General features: G+C 33.7%; 1 protein-coding gene across 2 annotated transcripts in view; it reads left to right on the forward strand.

Moving 5' to 3' along the window:
- LOC149799649 (serine/threonine-protein kinase TBK1-like) overlaps positions 1 to 26,538 on the forward strand; it is a 110,653-nt gene that overhangs the window by 76,455 nt on the left and 7,660 nt on the right. For both annotated transcript variants that reach the window (XM_089958993.1, XM_089958994.1), the window contains exons 6-17: positions 3,899 to 3,989; positions 4,558 to 4,648; positions 4,972 to 5,129; positions 6,249 to 6,359; positions 10,369 to 10,542; positions 12,126 to 12,331; positions 14,381 to 14,531; positions 15,148 to 15,394; positions 15,525 to 15,640; positions 16,104 to 16,220; positions 16,718 to 16,819; positions 23,020 to 23,116. In XM_089958993.1, the coding sequence (XP_089815119.1) occupies positions 3,899 to 3,989; positions 4,558 to 4,648; positions 4,972 to 5,129; positions 6,249 to 6,359; positions 10,369 to 10,542; positions 12,126 to 12,331; positions 14,381 to 14,531; positions 15,148 to 15,394; positions 15,525 to 15,640; positions 16,104 to 16,220; positions 16,718 to 16,819; positions 23,020 to 23,116 (1,661 nt within the window). The remainder of the gene's footprint in view (positions 1 to 3,898; positions 3,990 to 4,557; positions 4,649 to 4,971; positions 5,130 to 6,248; positions 6,360 to 10,368; positions 10,543 to 12,125; positions 12,332 to 14,380; positions 14,532 to 15,147; positions 15,395 to 15,524; positions 15,641 to 16,103; positions 16,221 to 16,717; positions 16,820 to 23,019; positions 23,117 to 26,538) is intronic.

Consider the following 26,538-nt stretch of genomic DNA (forward strand, 5'->3'; position numbering starts at 1 on the left):
AATCCAGCCCTACTGAAATATCAAAATTATCTTTTTCTGACTATTTCAATAGACAAATGGCAATTACTCTTGTTCATTACCTCCCCTTGGCACCGCCAGTTGTCACCAGTTTTTAGCTTCGCTGCTGTACTGGATAGCGTTGTCCAGTTTTTTCTCTGACAATCCATGCCAGTTTTGCATTCTAATTGAATCATCCTCTGTTCCTTCTGGATTTATTGTGGATTAATCATTCTGTTACAGGTTGCAGACCTTTTTTTCACAATTTCTGCCAAATTTGAATGATTGTGTCACCTTTAGTGACTTTGTCCTTCTTAGACCATATCACACCATGCTGTTGTTGACCTCTGCAAGGTCATTACAGGACTTTTTTCGCTTGCTCCATTTGTAGCAGAGTTGGTTTTAGTTTTTAACATGATGCATTGCTAATTTATACTTTGTTTTTCCTTTCTTGTGTAGTGTCAGTAGAATGGTCAGCTAGATACTTCAGATGCATAAGTTCAAAGCATAGTCTGTAAGTTTCAAATGTGACACTGACTTTTTCGATTCATTCGTTAGTAACAGGGAATATATTTATATTAGCCAGATAGTAACTTGTTGAATTACTAATTTATGCTTTGCTTTCTCTTGTGTCATTTCAAGAGAAGGTCATTTAAATACTATTTATGCATCTTCAGAGCATGGAAGTCTACCATGACTCCTGTTTTATTTATACTAAGTATTCACCATCTGTGATATGCAGTGTCAGTAATACATGGTCAGAGGAAGTCTGGGCTGCCATATCAGCTAGGTAGTCACATACTGATTTGTGATCTATACTTTCTTCTCCTGTGTCCTTGCAGGAGAAATGTTTACTAAATGCATGAAATGCAACCGTCCATTCAGCTTGGAAGGGAAGGAAAGATGGAATAAGTCAATGAAGACAATTGACAGCTCATTGTTGGCAATAGAGATTCATTGGGGAGTATTCCCAAATTTTAAACAGCCCAGTTTTCATAAGTCCCCCTTCATGTCTGAGCATGGCCTTCGGTTCTGTAAGTCAGGGCACATGCGGTTTGTATTGGATCAATTGGATTGACTTCCTTACACCACTGCACTGTTACCGACCGTCCAGCTGTCACCTACTGTCTGGCATGGGAGACTTTTTGAGAATATGGTACAGCCAACTCCAACTCATTGGGTCAGTGTTCCCCAATTATAGGCAGCCAGTGAGCATAAGTTGCTTGCATGTCCAAGCATAATCTTCATCCCCTAAGTGTGGACACATGGGTTTGTACTGAATCGATTGGATCTAATGCATAATAAAACATTCCATCACAGGCCATCCAGCAATCATTGGCCATCCATCTGTTCCAACATGGGGACCTTCTCGCTGAATTAGCCCAGCCAACTATGATTTATGGGGATCTTAGTGACAGATCCAGCAAAATGCCCTTTCTGTGATGGAGATTTCATTGAGAAATCTCTGTCCAGCCAGGCGCTTGGAGTGACTGGTACCGGTGATAGCCGGACTGTCTTCTATACCGCCAGTTTTCAGGCTAGTCATTCACCTTGCAAACCAGCCAGCAATCCTGGCAGTGCTGGACTTCCGTATGTTCAGTGCATATCAACATGGGAGAACTAGTGAATGGAATTGAATCTTCATACTGCATGGTATGTCTTCTGCAGTACTGCAAGTAGACCCAGTTGGGCCTCAACACACATTGAGTATAACAGAACTCCTTCAAATCTGCCATCCTTCATGTCTTACTCAGATCCGACCATGGAATGGACTGAAATTTAGCTTTCTCTGCGATCCATGTCCCTTTCCAGATGATCCTGTTCTAGTCAGCATTGCTTTGGAGGAAGACTAGAGGAAGTACGGAGGCAGGCACCTTGGGAACTACCCCTCCAGCTCGCCGCTCAACCCACACGGGTGTTTGGAACCACTCAGACTCCGCCACTGTGAATGGATGTTAAGCAGCCTCAGGACAGGGGATCTTCTCAGTCACATGTGCACTAATATTGATCCCTATGATGCAGTGGTACAGAGACAGTTAGAAACTGAAATTTTAGCTAAATGGATCTCTTTATTCCCTCAGAACTGGGGGAGGGGAATCCAGGTCATTGGGTGGGGCTGCAGGTTTCGTTCATCAACAATCTCCTCCCCTCTCCTCTCCCCTCTTCACAGATGCATCGTCAGAGCAAGAGAAAGATGCCTTTCTACAACAGGAGATACAGTCACTCATCATAAGGTGGTAGAGCTTGCATAAAGGCCACAGTGCCCAGGGTTTTATTCAAGGCTGTGTCTTTTTCAGAAAGCATCATCCACTGGAGTCCTCTACCAATTCAAGATGGGAGATGGCGAGATCAATCTGCCTTTTCGTTTGATGGGACGAGTATGCCCTCAGTCTCGATCTGACCATCGCATATTTTCACATCCCTATCCACCCGTGTCACTAACATTGTCTCCGTTTTTGTTTACCACAACAAAGTTTATCAGTTCAAAGTTCTCCCTTTGGCCTCAACATCAGCCCTTTGGATTGTACCAACATTATGGATTACATCATCACCCTTGTTCAGATCGTTGTCATCTACAATGACAGCAATACATGGATGACATCCTCCAGAAACATATGGTAAGTCCTATTGTACCCAAAGCAGGAATGATCACCAAATCACCTGACCTTTTTGTTCTGATTTGGCAGTTTTTCCATTGGTGCGACAGTCTCCATGTCAATGTACAAATCAGATATATTCCTGGCGGACTCAATATCTCGGCATGGTCTTTCCATCGATCAGTCATGACTTGGATTTGCACATTATGGGAGCATCCGATTATAGACCTCTTTGCAACAAGGTGGAATCAAAAACTAGTTACCTTTATCTCTCCAGGGTGTAGATGCACCATCAATCATTTGGGAGAGGTTGTGGCCATTTGCCTCCCCTCCCACGGTGCTGATACCAAAAATAACCCAGAAGTTATGGGGTCAGAATGGCAAGATGATTCTGATAACCCCTCTCAGATGGGACAAGTCATAGATCACCGATCTACTTGTTCTAGATATAGTTCTGCCCAGGAAGATTCCGGCCACCTGAATCTTTCCCAGCTGTCATGGTTACAGGTGGCACTTCCCTGCCCGGGCCATCCTCTTATTCTACACGGTTGGGTTTTATCAGGACAGTTTTGTGAGACAGACATTTTAAACCTTCAATTGTGGAGAAAATCTCGAGAAAAAGAACACCCCCACTCTCAAGGTTTACGAAGGAAAGTGACATTTTCAGGGACTGATGCCATGTTAACAACATTGTCCCTCTTCTTGCCTCAGTCCCTCAACTGGCTGACTTTTTCTTTGGCTCTTTGAGCAGAAACGGTTGGCAACAATCTCTGTCAAAGGCTACCACCCCATGATATTGGACAGATTCCAGCATCACTCTGACATGATTTTGGGCATGATACACACCTGTCAGATCTTTTAGTCCTTTTGGACTCGATTGACAAAAATCCCTCACTGTTCCCAAATGGAACCAATCCAGTTTTAATATGGCTCAGTTTGAATCCATTCAAACCTCTAGCCCATGCTTCGCTAAAGTCACTATCATCCAAGTCATGCTTCCTGATAGCTTTAGCTTCTGCTTTCAGCGTAAGTGAGTTGCATACCTTTTCTGTTAACCAGAACTCTCTTCAGTTAAGAATACTTACCCCAATCATGCAAGCATCCTCATCAGTATCTCATTCAGCTAAAAACTAGCAACACCTGGTGATGCCAAGGGGAGGTAATGGGCAAGAGCTATTGTCCTTTGTCTATTGAAATGGATAGAAAGAAACAATTTTCATCTTTTAGTAGCAAGCCATATATCAAGACTGAAGGATAATTAACAAGTGTGACATGTATAGTACATGTAATGTATTCTCTTATAGAGGGTGCACTTTTCTACCTGAAGCAAAAAAATATAATTCATGGGGATTTGAAACCAGGAAACATTCTTCGAGCAAAAAGAGAGGATGGAAGGTATGGAAAATAAGTCAATACAAGATCCTTTCCGTGTGAGACATTGCTTTGCAAACAGTAAAAGACAATTTTCATTATAATCAAAAAAGTTTATAATGTATCAAAATATCATTTAAATGTTTGCCTGATTGATTGTAATATTTTTAGGCCATCCAAATCTGTCCTAACCAGTGTGATTGAGCATTTGGTCCCATATATTTCTTCTTCTTTTGTAAACAAGGGAACATTTTTATAATAACTTGAAATTCTTTTCATAATTCTGAACATTAAGAATATTCTATGAATGCATCTATTTTCTCTTTTAAGAAATGGAAATATTACAGTTTCATTCCATCAAGTTTTTATATTGTATCTTGCTTGATACTGTAGTACAAATGTTGAATATTTATTAGAATTTTTAATGATGAGGAATGGTTTTACAGGCTTAAGTTATGTGAGGTCTCTTAAATTTTTCGTTTAATATATCATTGCCTGAGGCAGTTTATCGTTTATTTGTATTACCTTTTACTGTGTGAAGAAAAGTGATTAATGCTTTTAACAATGTTATTTGTTTCCATATAAATTTCAGATCGCAGTATAAGTTGACAGACTTTAGTTCTGCGATGGAGCTGGCCGATGATGAAACATATGACTTGGTTCATGGCACAATGGAGTATATGGTAAATGGAAGATATTAGATACATACAAAAACATATTTATGTAGGTTTTCACTGAAATATGGTAACAGTCCAATTGAGGACAGGAATTAAAATGTCTTTAACAGTTAATTCTTATTTTTGGAACAAATTTTGCTGAGAGTCAGTAGTTTGGAGTACCTAAGATAAACTTACAGGTAAGATTTTTTGTGAAATAGTATTTATAACAAATTTAATGATTCATCAAGAAATGTTTAGTTTGAAACATTTTTTATCTTGTGAGCTTCTGCAAAAAGTTATTGTCCCATTAACTCTACCACTTATATAGTGCCAGGAAATTGTTTCAGTCTCCAGGCATGTTTTTGAGAGGCATCCTAGGAAAAAGTACCCCCAAGAAGTTTGATGTCACTACTGAATTATGGAGCATTGGTGTTACCATCTATCATGCAGTTGTGGGAAAAGTACCATTCCGCTCCTTTGCTGGTATAGAAGCCCAGGCAGCCATGTAGGTTTTAAAACATATTATATTATAAGGAACAAATTGACCACTGTCATGTATGAAAGCTTGAAATCAATACGTTGATGACTTGATTTTATTGCTGAGTTACATTTGCATATAGTCATCCATATACTTGATTAAACGAGTTTCTTAGAATAGATAATTTCTAAATACTAGATATCATAGGTGTCCTGCATTATTGATAATTAAAATTATTATACAACTTTTATTGTTATAATTATTAGCAGTAGTATTAGTATTATAATATTTAGAATTATTACTATAAAGATTATGGTGATGACAGCAATAATGATAACAGTGATAATGGCAATGTGTGAATGTTTTTTATAGGAGTATGCAAGCCTACCATTTATCCCGATTTACTTGGGATACTCCCAAATTTTTGTTTAAGAATCTGAAAATTTCACTTTCACTTTTTTTTACACAAAATCCCAATTTGTAACAATACCAGAAATAAATCCTTTTGATTCATAATGTTATTCCTCCTTCAGAAAGAGCAAAAGTGATGCAGAAATCCCATGAGAAATACACCTGTCATCTTTCATTTTTTTAATTTTCATCTTTTATGCTGATATTTAGTGTCAGTTTAATTAACACTATACATCTGCATAAAAGATGAAAATGGAAAAATGGTAGATTTTCTTGATATGACTGTAGCATAAATTTTTCACATTAAGTAAAATAGCATAAGTCAGTAGAGATGTCATCTCCTTTGCAAAGCTTTGTAAATATATGGTCCCATACACTGATCCTGTTTTTCTTCTTCCAAATCCTGATTTATTTTTTCCTTTGGCTTCTTGATTTTCATGCAGCCTGTGGCAGGTTTAAGTATGTATTTATGTATGTATGCATGTATCAGCATTTAGTGGCACTTCAGCACAACAATGACCATATGGTGCCAATTTAAAGGATAGGTCTAAAATTGTGAAATAGTTTTAAAATAATAACCTGTATGATTAATGCAGATAGACCGAGTCAGTGGCATGTGTATAAAAACCATAATGAATATCAGGGTTCAATGTTTGAAAATCTTTCTAATCTTTTGCACTGTTCAGCATACAAGTACTAGATGCAGGTAACATTGTCTCCATATCTTTACTGCAGGTACAAAATGATATCAGAGAAACCAAATGGTGCCATTTCTGCCAGTCAAAATGAGGAAAATGGTACCATTGTTTATAGCAAGAGGCTACCTAATTCTGTCCAGATACCAGAGTATGGATTTAAATATCTATTTTTTTAAAAATACCTATCTCACATCAAGCAGGGATAGGGTGCTAATACATACATATTTGATCATTAACATGTCAGTTCCTATTTAAGTGTAAATGTATCAATACATATTTAAGTGTGTATTTATTAATACATATTTAAGTGTGTGTGTGTCAATACTTATTTAAGTGTATGTATCAAAACCTATGTAAATGTATCAATACATATGTAAGTGTATGTATCAATACATATGTAGGTGTATGTATCAATACATATGTAGGTGTATGTATCAATACATATGTAGGTGTATGTATCAATACATAAGTGTGTATGTATCAATACATATGTAAGTGTATGTATCAATACATATGTAGGTGTGTATATGTCAATACATAAGTGTGTATGTATCAATACATATGTAAGTGTATGTATCAATACATATGTAGGTGTGTATATGTCAATACATAAGTGTGTATGTATCAATACATATGTAAGTGTATGTATCAATACATATGTAGGTGTGTATATGTCAATACATAAGTGTGTATGTATCAATACATATGTAAGTGTATGTATCAATACATATTTAAGTGTGTATGTATCGATACATATTTAAGTGTGTATATGTCAATACATATTTAAGTGTGTATGTATCAATACATATTTAAGTGTGTATGTATCAATACATATTTAAGTGTGTATATGTCAATACATATTTAAGTGTGTACATGTCAACCCATGTTTAAGTATGAATCTACTTCATACTCAGAATAAGATTAATATTTTAAACCCTTGTTGTTTTATCTGGGATTGGTTGTAGATGTGTTGGGGATATATGAAATGCAGGGTTTCCACGCTACTGGGAAGTCGGGGAAAAGTCGTGAGAAATGATAATTTTCTTCGCGACCATGAAAAGTCCTTGAATTTCACAAATGATGAAAGTCAGGAAGAACCCGGGAATTTTCTGCCAGCACTTGACACCTGAAACAATCACGTAATTGAGTCATAACTAAACTGATCATGAGTTAAATTTATCAAGTTCTAACCAGAATATTCTGAGGGTGCAGTATGCATCATTTGGGTGCTTGCAATAAATATATATGCTGAGTTAATCCAAAAGCTCAATGGATTAGATTTGTCTAGTAGACTTTTATTTTCAATGTCAGCTCGATATCCGTATCTTTCCTGACATGGAAGGCATGAAAACCAGTCTAGCATCATAAGAGGCCAACATGGTGGTTGCAAAGTGTAGCCGCTTACTGGATGGCCTAGCAAACTTTAAACGTTGTTAGATCAAGTGATACATGCATGAAATTGATATGAAAATTACCTATTTTCTCAGAAATTGTGACTATTGTAATCATTATGTCTTTAATCTGCTGAAGGACAAGATAAAACTACAGCGTTGATGAAATGTGAAATGGTACTCGCGATTTGCATTGCTAGTTGCATGAGTGCACAAATCTAACAATCCACATTTTAAAATGTTGTTGAGAAAAATTAAATAAAAAATATTAAATGGTGGTCATATACTGGTTGTAATAAAAAATAAAAAATCGAAAAATCACAAAATTTTCCATATTTATATATTCCGAGAACAACTTCTTGAGTTTTGTTGTATCATGTAACTACCACGTTGACATGTGCTCTCTGCTTGATAAATCAGACTGGCCAGATTGCTAGTTTTTACAAAAAGTATCAGACTTTCATTTAATATAATTGAATTTCTGTACAACAACATTTAAAAGGAGTTTGTTGTTGATATCATGTGACTATTGGACTTCCGATGTCGTCGTTTGAGATTTATAAAATCATGTGACTATTAATGCAAATGGCGAGTACAGGGTCAAGTTTCATCTATGCCATAGTTTCGTCTAGTTTGTCAGCAGATTAAAAACATAACGATTATAACACTTGCCATTTCTGAGAAAATAAATCATTTTCCTATCGATGTCATACAGGTATAAGCCAATATAACATGCATTTAAATTTTCTAGGCCCACTGGTAAGTGACTACCATATGTCGCTACCGCACAGTGGCAGCAAATTCCAAATTATCGATATGCAATTGCAATTACCCCACACCTAAATGTCCAAATATGAAAACTAAAGTGGGAATATTAGGTGGAAACCCAGATCAGAAAATGGACTGCTATTTGTTTTAAGCCAAATTTATAGTCAAGATTGCTGAATCTAAGAGCTGAGATGAGAAATTGTTGTCCCTTGTATTATATATTAAAAACAATATGAGCCTCTGTATCAATACAGGTTTGGGGACTGGTTTAACGAATTACAAGAAAACAATTTGATTTTACAGAAAATTCAGTCCTTGTTTATTCAACAGTATATAATTTTAATGTTTTTTTTGTCAAAATTTAAATCAATCCTTTGGACATTTTTTTAACACATTAACCCCTGGAGCTTTTTGCGATTTTTGCCTGAAAATTGAGTAGGAAACACATTTTGAAAGCTATTTCTGAATAGACTTGAAAACACCAAATCCCCGGTCATCTTTCAATAACATACTGCCTAGTTGTGTTAGAAACCTCATTTTTTGTTGGCTATTTAACTCGCGCATGAGCAGAATGGCAAAAGTTAAATTATTTTTTATTTTATTTTTTTATTTTATTTTTTTATTTTTATTGTTTTGCTAAACGGAGCCATTATTTTTGTATGGAGACCACTCTTTATTAAGTATGCCCATCTTACCATCTTATCCTGCTTTTTGCAAAGGCTCATCTGTCTGCTTGCATGATCGTCTGTTCTGACTTAGATGGTTTGGAGAGTGTTGAAAAAGAAACATCTTTAGATTTAGAAAATGCATGTCTCATAATCTAAAATGTACCTTAATTCCATTCAGTTATGGTCATATGTGAACCTTGAAAAATTAATTTCATCCTGGAAAAACCCTGGAAATTTATCTTTAGAAAAGCGTAGGAACCATGAAAATGGTGTCGAGTTGACATAGTGATGTTGGTGAATCAATAATTACAAGAAGTGTTGGGGTATTCTGTTTTTAGATTTGATATTTTGTTAGTAATTCAGATAGTGTAAAAAGTGTTTGGAAGTTTACCATAACAGTATTCTTTGTAATGATTTGGATAGATATGCAATGGAAATCATAAAAGTCTGAGCTTGAGTATGAAATTGAGTTTTGAATTTCAGCCAATCAAATGAGACCTTTTAAATATGAGGTCCATCTCTCATTGGTTGACACAGATCTTAACCACAGTATCAGGCTCAAAGGTGCTATGATCTCCAGGCTTGTACTTCATTTTTCTGGCATATATGTTTTACATTTGGTCTTCCACTTGAAATAAGAATTAAAGCTGAACTTGCACTCCAGCCTACACAAATTAAATTCAAGTATTTACAATCAAATAATATTTTTATCAAATTTGACCAACCTCTTCCTTTAAATACACTTTTGCTGAAATGAATGGAATATTTGTATATCATATATGGGCAGAAATAAATTGTAACCTTTACACTATAAAAAGAAAACATTTTTATGATTGTTTTATATTTATTAAGTGCAAAGGAACAAATGTTTCACTAATGTCTCACATCACCTATGGTAATGGGTATCTGGGAATTTATCAAAGACCAAAGTAATTAAAAAAAACACTAGGATTTGAATTGGCTTTAAATGATAGGATAAAAGGTTAATAGCAAAAACCTGCTTGTAAAAATGCTGGTCGTCTAAGTAGACATGAAAAATGTATAGATTGTGTTACATTATTGTTTGGTTGAGGACTCTCTTTAGAATGACTGTTTCCTTTGACATGCATAGACATACTTTTCCTTTATTTTTTAATGCCAGATTTATTTGACAATTTGTTTCACAGAAAGAAAATGTTACATTTTAATACATATGGAAATATTTTTCCAGTTATTTTGGATTCTTTTAACAAGTCAGTCATATTAAGGGAATATGTTATATTTTATTTGTATTATTTAATGCTTGCACATTATTTTTTTTATCTGACAAGTTTATACTTGGCTTTTACAGAACACTTCAGGATCTAATAATTGATGTTATAGCTGGTTTACTAGATGGAAGACATGTGCTATCTTATGAACAGTTTTTTGAAAAGGTCGTCATTATTGATGCCAAGATAAAATTCACCATATTTTATTGCTGTATTGGACAAGACATAGTGATCTACATGAATCCCAGGGATAAGTAAGCGGTCTTTCATGTGTGTTTGGCTTCCCTGTTCTCCAAATGTTTATGTTTTCTAAAATGAAATCATATTTAGAAAAATGTTTTATGCTGTATTATTTTGTATCTCTTGTATAGAGACTATACACACACACACACAGTGCAAATGTTCAGAGTTCTTGGGGTTTAAATTTGTTACCAATGACAAATTTCATGACAATAGGAGTGTGGGAGGACATTAGCTCCAGCAGAATGTTAAGTTCAGAATTGTGTACAATTCTTTGATAGTATTAAATTGACTCTATATATGACAATGACAACATGACTTAGCATTCTAGTGTCCTGACATTGTGATTCACTTTAGTAAGTGCCCACATCTTACAGAGCAAACAAGTACAAGGTAGAACGATGCACCCTTTATATAGTATATCAATGATATACCACGAGATGTATACATTTTTCATTAATTTATACAATGAGTGGTATATCATTGATACAGCGTACATACTATACATATATTTTATTTATATCACATACAAATACATATGTTTGCCCTTTGAATGGACTTAGGGTTTACTACAGGCAGCTGTGTATTGATCGAGTGAATGAATTTCTCACATCCACAAGTGTGTCCACTACAAAATGGTTGAATGGATGAAATATATTACAAATGGATAAACAGTATGTATGGACAGACTGGACCACAGACACATGGTTGAATGGATGAAGTATATTGCAAATGGAAACAGTATGTATGGACAGACTGGAAAACAGAAAACTTGATGGGTGGGGGATTTGGGATACACACATACTGCAGTAGGAACTGACATATTGGACCATGGACAACTGGATGCAGTACACACAAATCTAGTGGATCACAGACAAAGGGTTTATGAGCAAGGTTTTATTGTAAATTGGATATATTGTCTACAACTGCATTGAGATAATGGACCACAGATAAGTGGATGGACAGATGATGCACATTAAAATGGACACAATGAAAAGTGGTAAGGGAAGATCACAGATGGATACACAAACTACAGAATGGAAGAATTTGTAATGCATTCTATTTGCTACCCCTTGACTAGCAATAAAGTGAAATTTTCTTCTAATGTCGAATGTCTAGATAATTATTCTCTGACAAAAAATTTTAATTTATTCTTGGATGTACTACTGTATAATTTCTCCATATTCTTTCCTAGGCTGTTGTCAAAAGTTTTGTTATTTAATTCATCAGACCACAAACAAGCAAGTCAATGGAATTACCACAAAGATGTTACTTTAATGACAAACATGGAATTGTTGTGTTGGCCTGGATCATTACTCTAGTCCATCCACAGAAAGCAACAGGTTACTATTATTAAACGAGACAATTTAGTTGTTTGCTGTTTTTCCTAGTGGACAAGCACTTGTGTTAGTTACGTATAAAAATAATAAAAAAAGATAAAATTAACAATTCTCTAAACTACAGATAGCTGAGTTCATAAATACAGTTCAACTCAAGTAAGTTAAAATTGTGTAAATTTGTCCTTTTCTTGTCACACATATGTCACATTTTATGACAGTCAATGGACAGCAAATAAACATGCATCACTTCTGTTTAGATATGCCAGCCTGCAGGAAGAAATTGCATGTGTGACAGAAATACCAGCCATTAACCAGCTTCTACTTGTTGCTGATCAGGAATTGACAGAGATTGTTGGTGTTACTGATGAAATAAGGTCATATCCACTTTCAGTTCGGAAAGGCAGTTTATTCCTCTATCAGTGTCAGATAATTGTCACTCCATTCATGGGATTAATCAATATAAGTAAGTATGACGGTATTGTTATAATTTGAAATATTAACTTCTATCTTGTCTGTTAATAACTTCAAAAATGGACAAAAATCTTACATGATTTCTTTTGAGAGACTCTTGTAACCTTATTTTCTGTGGAATCATACATTTTGTGTTGGAAGCATATGCACAATCCATACTAAAGGGAATTTACGATTTGTCTTTGATACAAAATGTCTGTCATGAACTATTTATGAATACTTGTTATTAAAAAAATTAAATAAAGGCTCATTAAATTGCTTTTTCAATGATTTTTATATTTTGTGTCGTTGGATTCATGTCTTGCAATTTTAAATAATTGTTATTTTTTGGGTCATTGGATTCATGCATTGAATTTTTATGCATGGAGTGTCAAGTGGTCTTCAGCAGATGTTGCAAACCACTCTCTCGTAGCTGAGCCATCTGTCTGCCCTTCTGGCTTCATCCTTCCACAGTAATTGTGGACCATGCTGAATCGCTTCTCTTCAGGACAGGGTCATTGTGCAGTCAACCTTGTCAGATGGGGCAAGGCCACTGACTCTTCCTGTTGCTGTGAACTCTACAGACCATGTCACTCCTGGTGAACAACTGTCAACTGACAAAGTTCCCCAGTGGACTGCATGCTCGGTACTTTGCTGATGATGACTGTTAAATGGCTGAGCATGCACTGAACACGATAAATAAATAAATTGAATTTTTCTATAATTTTTTTTTTTTGGTCAATGGATTCATGTATTGCATTTTTATGTGATTGTTATATTTTGGGTCATTGGCTTCATGTATTGAATTTTTATATGATTGTTATATTTTGGGTCATTGGATTCATGTATTGCATTTTATATGATTGTTATATTTTGGGTCATTGGATTCATGTATTGCATTTTTATATGATTGTTATATTTTGGGTCATTGGATTCATATATTGGGTGGGGTTGGGGGTTGCACATAACAACGTGCAGAAAATTGCTCTAATGTGCATTGAAAACTGAAATCCCAAAATTCATAGGACATTCATCAACATTTGCTGAGAGTGATGATACATTTAGTCACTGTGACATCTTTAAGTTACGTTGATGTAATAACAACCAAGGACTTGAAATGGGTATTGTTTACATCGGACTGTTTTTCTAGCATGCGAAGGAAAAGACACAGGATGTTCTGAGTGACTGGATCTTATGAAATGATGCAGATACACTATAATCATGTGTACAGGATGTAATACAATGGTTAACTAATGATTCCGTGTTAAAATAAATGACTTAAATAACTTCTCTTTACATCATAATATCTCAGGGAAGAAGATACTATCACTGTCAAGTCCTGTTTCTTAGATATGCAAAGTTTACGTCCAGAAATTTTCATCAGAAGTGACAAGCAGTCTATATTTCTTTCCAGATTTTTATGTATTTTGTTTATTGCCCTGGCTGTTTTGTGAAGTGTTGCTATTTCTTCACTGAAATGATTTTTTTGCTAAAATTATCGCTATAAGATAAACATGGGTTTTTGAAAGATCTCTATGTCATAAACTAATATCTGATTTTATTTTTTTGGTTTCACTTAATCTTCACTGCCTTATAATTATAAATCATTATCTGGTAGTTGTGCACTTTATATTGAATCATTTAGATATATTTATTTTACAATACATAAAGGATAAGTTAAAGAGTGCACAATAAACAAAGAGATTAGGAAATTGAAAATGTGTAATTAGCGACAAGATATCAAAAGTTTATGTGGAAGCACTCGGATTTAATTTCTTTTTGTGATATACATATAATTTGTTAGGTTATTTTACCAAAGTGCTAAATTAATGTTTTGTAATTATATCTGGAATATTGTAATTAGATGTTGTCTTTTGACAAAAGCCATTCTTCATTTCTCGATGAATAATAGAAAACCATCTGTGAACATATCAATTTTATTATACAAAAAATGAAACAGTCCCCAATCCACTCAGTGTATTTTCTTTAAAGCATCCGTTATAAAACATTAGATTTGAAAAATTCCATTGTAGATCATCATGTAAATGTAATATTTTTGCAGTGGAACTTCCTGATACTAGTTTGAGATATAGTTTAAATGACGATGCAAGAATGGCTAAGAAATGTACAGCAGTTGCATACCACATTTGTAGGACCCATAAATGTATTATAGACAGCCAAGTCCAGCTCATCCAAAGTCTATCAAATTTGAGGTAAATAAGTTATTATTTTACATGTTCTAACCAATGTCTGTCAAACTTGAGGTAAATAAGTTATTATTTTACATGTTCTGACCAATGTCTGTCAGACTCATGGTAACAAATTATTAAACATGTTCTAACCAAAGTCTGTCAGACTCGAGGTAAATAAGATATTATTTAACATGTATAACCAAAGTCCATGAAATGTGAGGTAAATAAGTTGTTACTTAACATACACTAACCAAAGTCCATCAAACTTGAGGTAGATAAGTTCGTACTTAACATATCCTAATCATCTGTGTTTGATATTTAAAAGAAACAAAGGTGTGAAAAACAAGTTGTAGAGAAGATGAAGTTAAAGAATCAAATAGCTTTGTACAACTATGGCCAGCTCATACATGTTATTAATGACTAATAATTGGCACATAGTTCAGTACACATTTTGATATTATAGTTCTACCTTAATACACAACCTCATCTTTTGAATAGACCATTTGACTGCGTGATTGTTATATTCTGCTAGCATGTCTTCAGTTTTCTTGTGACAGATTCTGATGATAAGATGGTGCACATTCCCAAATATGTCTTGCTAATTTGTATGCAGTGTTAAATCTGTGTATCTTTTCAGACGATACATCTACCGAATTATCCGGCAATCAAATATATGTATTCTTGATCTGAAAAGATGTTCAGATGAAACGAGAAAACGACTTTCAATAGTTTTCACTGTATTTCCTGGATTTAAATCAGTTACAGAATTATTCATTGAATTCCATGACCCAGACATTAACAAAGAAGTTGGAGAACTGAAAAGACTTTTAACAGAGATCAGCAAGCTTCTGGAGGAGACTTCATTTGATGCATTTCAGAAAAAGGTATGTCTCTCAACAATATGCCTGTCATTATGCTTAGCAATTCAAAGCCACTACTTGACATGTTAAATTAAGGAATGTTCTTTATTCAAAGATTGTATTCTAATGCATATTCTCATTATCTATTTCATAGATTGAGGGACGAGTTCAGGAGATTGAAAAGTACATAGACATCTTGAGAAGCAAAATGCAGGAGCAAGAGTCCGATGCTAATATGGACTGTGTCAGATGTTGTGAGGCTGATCATTGGTACAGATTTCAAAAGCCTTGTGACCTGGGTGCTAAACAACTCATTAGCATCAAATGATTTAGATTTTACCTATTTATACCAACAGTATTGCATACAATATTATTTATTTTATTTATTTATTTATTTATTTATTTATTTATTTAACTTTTGGACACAATCTTACTTCTTCATAACCTTGTATATATCAAAATGGCAGTCTGTCTATTTGTGTATATATCAATCTTTTTCTATTTATTTATATTTTATTATTATTTTCTGATTATTTTCGTAGGAATCTATTTCTTTAATGTGAAAGTATTTCTTTTCACCAAGTATTTTGCCAAAAAATTCAAAAGCTTTGAAAACTAACAATTTTAACAAAATTTCTTTAATGACATTCTTAATGGAGCTTGTGTCAGTTTGAAAGACTTTCAAGAAATCAGAATTGACAAAAAGTCACTAATTCTGTACCATCATTTTCAGCCATGGAAAAATCGAACGCAGGAAGCAAGAAATTCTTGGTGTGATGAATATTTTCCTACGTCACATGAGATATGAAACTCTCCATGAACATGAACAGTTTATTCATGAATCAGAAAAGTAAGAACTTTTATTTAAAACTTAATCTGTTTGTCACATTTTTTATATAATTTATGTGACCTTTTTCGTTCCAAAATGCATATATTCTCTGATCAGTAACTTGTTACTTAACTTGGTAGATTATCAGTGTTGAAAACAAATACTCCGGTGATATTCCATTGACCTATTGAGTATTTGTTTACCACAACTACATGCCATACTTAAATGTTTTAGCTGTCCAGCATCAACAAAATAGCCATTTACTGATTCCTTTAAACTCTAGCCTTCTTTTGTGCTAAGTTTTACTTTTGTTTTTCCATTACTTCAGTCCCTTTAATGTGGTGGCTTACAATATAATCTGCTTGCTCTGTCATCAGAAGAAATAAAATGGCTGTACCTTCAAAATTATTTGCACTACAGAATTTTCGAAATATATGGCATGATTAAAACAATGCATATTGATTAATACACATAATTGAATATTGTAACATGTGACAAGAAATTCATGTCATTTCTAGGCACAATCTTGATGTTCTTTGTTCGAAGCTTCTATCAACGATCCAGGATCACTGTGTGCCTACATACCACCGACTGTATGAAAGTGTGATGAAACATCTGGAGTAAGCGATTGCTCACTATATGTTCTCTTATGTTTTCTCTAATATATATATATATATATATATATATATATATATAAATAAGACACAATACATAGGTTCAGTAGACACTTTATTGTAAATATAAATAATCTTTGGCATAATGGTGGCAAATCCTGTCACAGCACACTGCACCAGCCGAGCTCTGAATTGTTTCTATAGGAATACCTCAGAAAGAGAGACTTGGGGGAGTTTGTAGGGTTGTGAAGAATGTCCAACACCTGTATGTTGAGCCGCAAGGGCCTGATACAAGGTATATAGGGACACTGATAACCGAAACTCAATTAGTCTGATCCTGAGGATTGCTATGATGACAAACATCAGCCAATACTCCATACATGCAGTGTAGGAAACGGGTATGAAGTATATGGCCATAATAGTTGAGTGCATTTAAGTACTGACACAAATTGGGGATCAGAAGCAAAGCTGTAAATACATGAAACTTGGCAATGGCAGTACCTCAGAAGGGTAACTTGGGGAGTTTGTAGGGTTGTGAAGAATGTCTGACACCTTTATGTGGAGCCGCAAGGGGCTGATACAAGGTATATAGGGACACTGATAACCGAAACTCGATGAGTCTATCCTGAGGATTGCCATGATAATAACATTAGCCAATTTGACAAAGGGCCTTTTGAACAAAAGTGGGACTGTATGCTATGCAAGAAATGTCCCAAATCAACAACATGATGGTAGGAGGGGAGGTGGATGGTTCTTTCAGCAAGTAATGTTAAAAATTAAATGCAGCATCTGCACTGAAAGGAATGCATCTCTACAGGTGTATCAGTTATATGAATGACACCTAACTTTCACAATGTTTGATCACATGCTTCAACTCAGTCATCTGACTGGTTCAACATGGCAACGTGTCTAAATTTAGTTACTAGCTTATTAATATATATTGGCTGCAATGACATCATGTCTTGGCAGAGAACCATAGTAGACAAAGAGGGGCCCAGCAAGGAGCCAGAGAAGGATGCACTGTATATTACTTAAACTACATTTAATAAATTAAATGATTATATATACATGTATATATATATATATATATATATATATATATATATATATATATATATATATATATATATATATATATATATATATAATGTGACGCCTCTTCTTTAGCACACTCCATTATGACACCAATTCAGATATAACATGGTTGTGGCATGGCTCCCAAAATTTCATCTGCATGTATATTTCTTGTACGTGATAAAATATTTTTTGTTCCTAAAAGTATGAAAAAATAGCATGTAACAAATTTACTATCATTTTGAGGAAGAGATCATATTTGAATCCTAATATAAAATGAATGTGTTGTGGCTACTGAAATTATGTTTGCATGTATTTTTCTCGTACATGAAAAAATATATTTTTCTTCTTAAAAGTATGAAAAATAAGGTGTAAAACGTTTATTCAGGGGTCACACTGGGCTTTGCCAATGTTGCAAATTGCGATAATTTTTTTTCTTATTAGTGACAAAATATGCCATTTGGCAAATTTTTTTTGGTGCCATCATTGTTAGCTGTTTAACTTGTCTATATAATCTTGGGTTTGGAGTGGAGAAATTCAAATGCACCATGAAAGAAAGTTGCAGACTTGGATATAAAATGCACTATATCTATCTATTATTAAATAAGCAAACCACCTTAACAGTGCATAGTTACATCATAATCCTCTTATGCTGACATTCCACTCAAATAGCCATGCTATTGAACTAGCTACAATTGACCAGACTTTGAAGACAGGAACATCTACAATCGACCAAACAATGGCTAAGTTTTTTTTAATGTTCCAGGATATTGTTTTTGCTGAAACATCAAAGAAACTGATTACCTTTGAAGCACCGATCATTCTGTGCAAACACTAAGCAAATGAAAAAAATTCAGTCCCAATCGAATTTGTTCAAATATTTGATGTTGCTGCCAGAATAACAAATGGACATTTGTTTGGTCCTCCAAATTTGCTCATTAGCAGTGACTTCAATAACACATGCATCCTTCATCAAAGCAAGCTGACTAAAATCTTCAGTAAAAACAAGCACGTTTCATCAAAGGAAGTCAACACCTAACTTAAATACATACAATGGAATCTGTTGGATTGTTGCATTTTCCAAAGTGACTGGAAGATGTTTATTGTGCCATGAAAGTTTCCTTTTTGTAGGAATAATGTATATTCTTATGATTGCTACTAATGGCAGCATAAAACTCTAATTAAATTTATCCATAAATATCTAGCCATCAAGTTACTGCTTAATTTGTTCACATGTTTTTATTTCCCTATGAATAGCCTATCTTATATCCCTTGTTTAGGCTAGAAGAAACAGTAACAAAAGAAAGAGTGAAAACAACAAGCTTTGAAAAACACAATAATTTATTTCCCTGGACAATTCTGTAAAAATGAAAAAATATGAACTTACAATTTTATAGAGTCAAATCTAAAAATAATCCAAGGATACAATTTTAGTAGTCCTAATAACAAAATGCTCTACTGATTTCAAGTTCGAATCCCGACGAAGAATCCAAGATGGAAGACGATGACGTATGCTGCAATCTGTAGTGTTGAAGTCTACAGATCATTGTAGAAACGAGAATTATCACTCCGGTTTCTGACAGCTGAATAAATTTTTATACAAAAACTTATTGTTCCACAATATCACATGAGCATACATATTTTCCAGAAAAATAACAGAATTAGTCCTTTTGAATCTAAGTATTTTGAAATCACTCCAAACCATGTAATTTGAAATAACTCTAAACAGCACAACATACAACTAACACTTTAAAAGCCCAGCTTCTACTAAAATTAATTCTCCAAAACGTGGGTTATGTAGGCTTTCTAAAATGTAAACAAGGGTCACTTGATCATCTTCTAGAAGGTATAGAAGCAAATACTTGTTACAGACCACGTTTACCCAGTGTGACACTGATGAAAACCAATCATTTTTACTCTAAGAAATAAAAAAAAAAAATTGTTTACATCTTAAAGACAAAGTCCGATGATGACCTTGGAAACAACCAATCATTATAAAATAGAATAGAACTTGTTTACAAAGGTTGCTACAAATTCTGAAACAAGGTCAGGATTTAGATCAACATCTGGTGTTTATGACCTAACAGTCAGGGTCATATTATTTTTTTTAAAAAATATCTCTAGTGAATAAATGTACATTACAGTATCATGTAATGAAAAATGAAAAAAAATGAAACTTTAAAACTGACAAACATTTAAATTGAAAAAATATATATTAAATCAGATCTAATCAAATCAAATATACATAACACCTAGCTGTCTCCAGCTTTCCAAAATTAATGCCAGTTTAAGTACATGTACATGTAGCAAATAAACAACTATAGCCACGTGCCACTGGCAATAATATCATAGTGAATTAATTATTGACGTGTTTGTTGACAATGGGATATACTGTAGTATCATCAGTTTTCATGGGGGACCAATTTGCTTGGTTTTCATTGTTGCCCTGAACCTCAAAATTAAATCCCCAAACAAAAAGTAGCCACATAGGATGATGTCCCCCCCCCCCATTTTCTTACAGTGTTTCATTCCTAGAGATTAACACAGCTACTAGTATTTGATAAATCAAGATAATTCTGTAATCTGGTAATTAAATGTTAACTTTTACATGTGTTTGTTTTATTTTTTATTTTAACCTTTTGAAACAAGAATTATAAATCATTTTATATTGTTTCAATGCACACATTCGATAAGGTATAAGGTATCCGATAGCTGTAATTTTACACTCACTCACTTATTCAAATCGATCCTTAATTCCAGTACAACTGTTGTTGAAACATTTAAATCCTTTTAAAAGCGCATTTCATTTTATCCATGCATTTTTAATCCAAAAGAACATCAATCCTCTAAAATAATATAACTATTTCTTGAAACACTATTATTAATGAAACACAATGTATATACACTAAGTTCAGCAGAGTATTAAAGCAAACACTTCACAGATATTTGTGGCATAGTTTTATTCTTTTGTATTCTTTATTTTAGGCATTTGTGGAGGTTAAACCATGAAATTAAATACCTATTAATATGCAAATTTTGACAGGCAAAACCACGAATTTAAGTACCCACAAAAATGCCTTTTTTTTTTGACAAAACCACGATAATTGAGCGCTATGAAAATAAATGATACTACAGTAAATCAAACAAGGACTTCCATTCTTTATATATATCTTATTTGTGTTTTGGGACGTGACTGATGCATGAATTTTTTAACATGTGATCTATACTCAGATTAATGGATTTTTTTATACACGTAGGGTACTTAATGGATTATTGAGTATACTTCACAAATGCAAGTTGTCTGTATACAGATATGTCAGACAAATTTTGTCTTATTTTAATCAAAAGCATGAATTTTTATGCCCACTTTTATTACACACACATCATTTTTTATATATGCATAATTTTCTTCAGCTAACTGACCTGGTTGCTTATGACATGGTTCATCTATAACATGGTCATGTTCTGTGGACCCCAACTACCATGTTTTAGTGGGTTACACTGTATATACATGCACACACCATGCCTTATAAATAACATGGTTATTGATCTGTAATATTGTATTCTTCACATATGGCATATGAATACACATTTCAACAGTAGACTTGCTTAATTGATCAGTGATGAATCTTCACTTATTAGTCATTAATGAAAATAGGAAATGGCAAGAAAAAATATTTATTAAAAAAAAATTCCTAAATCAATTAAACATAATAAACAAAATACCTGCAGTATTCACATTCTCCCCTTAAAAAAGAACATGCATGGAGAATGCTATACTGCCAGTTCCTTGATTAGGTGGCACCTGCTGCGATCAATTTAATTTCGGTTTTGTTTTAAAACCCATAACAACGATCTGCAACAGCTCATTCTTAAATATTTAAATGAACGAAGACTTTGGGTGGTTGGTATTCAGCCTGTGAGTTTTACTACGTTGATATCCAGATCTCTCTTTCTCCTCCTTTCTCTTGTTTAAGACTTACGATGGTAAAACTGACAAACTCACTAGCAAAGAGAGCGAGAGGATAAAAGAAATCATATAATCAGTAGTAGTATTAGTAGTAGTACATTGTGCATAATTATGAATTGGAGCAACTGCAATATGAGAAATGCCACCTATATGTTGATTCACTTCTATTTCCATTTGTACCTGCAGCTGATTGATTGGCCACTTTCAGTGTTCGAGATGCATGTCATGCATTCTTTGTTGAGTTATACTTTATTTATTTAAACCAACTTTCAAGCTTAAATCCTAAGCTTATATTTTATTTAATTAATCAATAAGAATACAAATAACTCAGAAAAAGAAGCAACATAACAATAACCAATAAGACTGTCTCGTAATAGCTGCAGAAACACATGACATAGTGGATGCGCTCGGCATGGATATGAGAAGATAACTCTATCAAGAGAGCTTCTTTTGGGGCCTCGAGTGGCTGAGTGGTCTAAATCGCTCTCCATCACAGATCACTGCCAACTCACCTCTGTCTGCGTTGGTTCAAGTCTCAGGCTCGGCCAATTTGGATATGTGAGAAAGCTTGCTGGTAGCTTCTCGTGGGTCGGTGGTTCTTTCTGGGATTTTCCCGGGTTCTTCCTCCACCATTAATACTGGCCGCCATGTATTGCCTATCTTGTGCTGAAAAATGGCATTAAACTCTATAACAACAACAACAACAAGAGCTTCTTTTAGTTAATCTTAACGTCATTGGAAACGTATGTATGTATCTTTGTATATGGTGTAAATATATAAGTATGTACACTGTATCTTTGATACACTACTAATAGTATACAAAAGTTGGAAAATGGCATATGGAATAAAATGAAGTTTCTGTAAGTTTTATGTACAACAAGATCTTTCTTGGCATTTGAGTAAATTCTCATTTAATATATGGCATTCTTAATTTTGGTAATGTATGTTGAGGTAATATTATATGCATAAAGGAACATTTTTTGACTATAAAGTTTCCAGCAGGAAAATATTTAGAATTTATATTAAGTCCTGCATTTTATCATGCTGAATAGAACTATGTTTTAATTGTTATATTGAAGTGAATTCATTTTTTATCATGCTGAATAGAACTATGTTTTCATTGTTATTTTGAATGGAATTCATTTTATAACACTTTTCACAGTTTGTTGATGAAACATCTTGGTCGTGTTCGGAAGGTGGAACAAAACATAGATGCTGTCAAGGAGTCCCAGAAGCAAATAAGTTTTCAACTTGGAAAGGTCCGACATCTTATTTTATTTTAATTTTGTCTAGTCATTGAGAGGGTTTGTTAGTGTTTCTTGTTGACTTCCAAATATTCTGTACTGATGTTTATTATCACATGTCATTATTGATGTAACATTTTAAGTTTCAACCATGAACTTTCCATCCGACACATGTGTAACATCATAATGTCACACAGTTTCATGTCACGTCCCATGTATCCAAATGTAAGCTGCAACTCATTGTATAAAGGACTTTTAATTCATCAGATTACTTTGTGACAAGATACAAATTAATCATCATTTAAGACTGTTTCTTTTTTGCTGTTTTTTAAAATTCATCTAATGATAAGGCCAAGTGAGCCTATGGTATGGCCTTACATCCAATGTGTCCTTCAATGTTTGCTATTTTGAACTCCTTAAAAAAACATTGGATCAGTTTCAAACTTGTCAGACAGCATTTTTGTGTGAAGAGCTTTCTAATTTGTACATAATTATACCTATCATAACACAATGTGTTGTGCTAAAATCACGATTTTGTACTCCAAACCCCCCTCTTTACTTGTTCATTTTACAAAAATCATGATTTTCAGTAATCTTCACACAAAAACCTAAAGAAAACTGAAGCAATACCTGTAACATGTAGCATGTATAAATGGGAAACAGCCCTGCTTAGAACTCCTGTAAAACTCCCCCTGGGGCTGTTTGTACATGTAATTGTCCTGGAGGCAATTCAAGGCAAAGACATCAGGTATAAACAACCACCATTTCATATATTACTTAAATGGCTGACAGTAGCTAGAGTTAGGTGTTATGTCCTTTGAAGATGGTTGTGTGGGACCCCATTGTTCTAATTTGCATAGGTAAAGTTAATCCAATTTCCATTAAGTTAAGATAAATCCACATAATGCAAGGTGCATGTTAAAGAACAAAAGTTATTAGACATCATTGCCTTGAACAAGACTGTTGGAGCAATCTGATCATTGCCAAGTTTATGAACCATGGCAAAGTTACTTTGTAGTTGGATTTTACTCCATACATAAAACACATAGCATGATTGTTTCAGTTGTCCAAATATTATTAAAGTTTGATTCATTTTTTAAGTTGATTCAGGAAGCCAAGCTGAGCAAAAAAATTACAGAACCCCTGGTTGACAGAGTTTTACTTTGTGAAGCATAGCAGCATGGGGGAACAATTGATTCTTTGCACATGCTGCAAACAACATATAAAAATAAATAATTTTGGAATGTACAACATCCGTCAAAATTGGAGCACCGACTGTAACATATTCAGCATGCTGAAATGAATATTCAGATTAGTTTGCTTTATTTTTATTTATTATCAGAATATGATTCATTTTTCTATAAAGACAAGCATATCTCATAGTCAGACAAAATCAGACACAGTTCTAACAATGCTAACATTAAGGTTTTCAGGAACAACTCTGTTCTGACCAAGATTCACTAAGAAAATCCAGCAGGTTAATTTGAACAATGGCACCATCTAGTCTCCATTGAGAAGATGAACAATAATGGCACTTGCATAGCCTTCAACCCACCCCCCAACTGAACAATTGAGAATAACATTTAATTAAGCCTATATTTTACCATACAATCAGACAGAAAATTGGTGCATATTTTTATTTAATGTCTGTGGTTGTAATTATTTGAGTGTTTGCACATATGTGTGTATGTGTTGTGATGAAATTTGACAATGCAGAGAACAGACAAATTATTTTCTTTTCTTCTGATTTGAATTGCAATCATTTTGTATAGGCTTGTATGAAAATTAAGTCTATTCTCAGTTGGATGACATCACTTCTTTGTTACCACATGTGCTGACTCCCCACCCCCATGGGACCTCCAAACACATTTTTTGAGTCTCAAAAAAAAACCCAACTCTGTCTGGGAATATAGCAGGTATGCAAATGGTGCCAATCTACTATCAAATTAGGCCAACCATTACTAAATATAAAAGTATTGAAATGACTTTAAAATACTATTTGAATATGTTTGACAGAAAGAGTCATGTAAAATATTATCAACTCAGAAACTGCCCAACAGAATTTTATATATATATATATATATATATATATATATATATATATATATATATATATATATATATATATATACCATTTTGGCATAAAATATGGCAACTTTTACCAATGAGAGAAAAAAAATGTTGAATCAACTTCTAAAAAATTACTAAGCTGACTGAATTTGACCAAATATTAAAGAAAGTCTTCTAGCATCAAGGCTTTAACATTTCTGCTAATGATCCTGATTTGCCTTGGGAAAAAAACAGTTTACATAAAACAGAACTTTACCAAATTTGGCAAAAAGTTTCATGGCTTCAAATATTTCAGATTTTTTTTCCCCCAATATGCCATTCTGCCATCAAATATATCCACCATTACTAAAAAGAGAAAAACGTTTTATCAACTTATGTCAAAAAACTGCTTGACAGAATTTGATCAGCTTTGACAGAAAGCTCTCCTGCCACACAGATGTTTCAGTGATGCTGATGAGCAATCAGCTATGGATGAAGATACATAACTAAAAAATCTGGAGAAAATCACATTCATACAATCCACAGAATCGGAAGAAATTTATAACAGATGCATGTTATTGATCCAGATTTCTTGACCATCTGCTCTTACATTTGACTGTTAGGTGTATTGGGCAGATGTCAGACAGATGAGTGATCTCAGGCTCACTTTGACTGCTTGTTTTGTATCTCGTAGCAGGGGACTGTAATGCAAAAAAAAACATGTATTAACCTTCTTGTTGTTTTTGAGGGCCTATCAGTTACTTGTACATTTAAAATGACATGGTCTGTATTATGTTCCTATGTAAATTTTAGAGATTAGTCATCTCCCCAAATCCTTTCATTTACCATTTCATCAGTGTAAACTCTTATTTACAGTCATTTTTGGAAATTAATATTTTATTTCATGTTGCAGAATCTAAGTTCTTAAAAAAGTCTGACTTTTGAGTAGAAATAGGGATTGAAATAGTTGCATGCAGAAATAATTTCTGTTTTGGGAAAGTTTGTCTTCTTTGTTGTTACATGTATCTGTTTGAAATGAAATGGAAGTTTATAGTTCTTTCCACTGTGAATACAATCCCTATTTACAAAGAAAAATAGAATCAGAGATTTAAGCAGTTATTAAAGAAATGGGATTGAGTAAATATGTGATTTATTATGTGATTTAATAATGTATAATTGCTATTAAAAAAAAGGAAATGAATACTATCAAAATTACAACTTTTAACATTAAATTAAAATGGACTGTACAGAAATAAACAGGAACTTCATTATATTTATGCATGTAGTGATTATAAATTAATACTTCTCTACAAGTTAATATTATGTCAGTGACCTTTGCTTCATTTAATATACTGTTAGTTTACAATAGATTTGTAGTATAGTCACTA

Source organism: Sinohyriopsis cumingii, chromosome 5 (genome assembly GCF_028554795.1).
Source record: "Sinohyriopsis cumingii isolate HCF-2022 chromosome 5, ASM2855479v2, whole genome shotgun sequence".
Lineage (NCBI taxonomy): Eukaryota > Metazoa > Mollusca > Bivalvia > Unionida > Unionidae > Sinohyriopsis > Sinohyriopsis cumingii.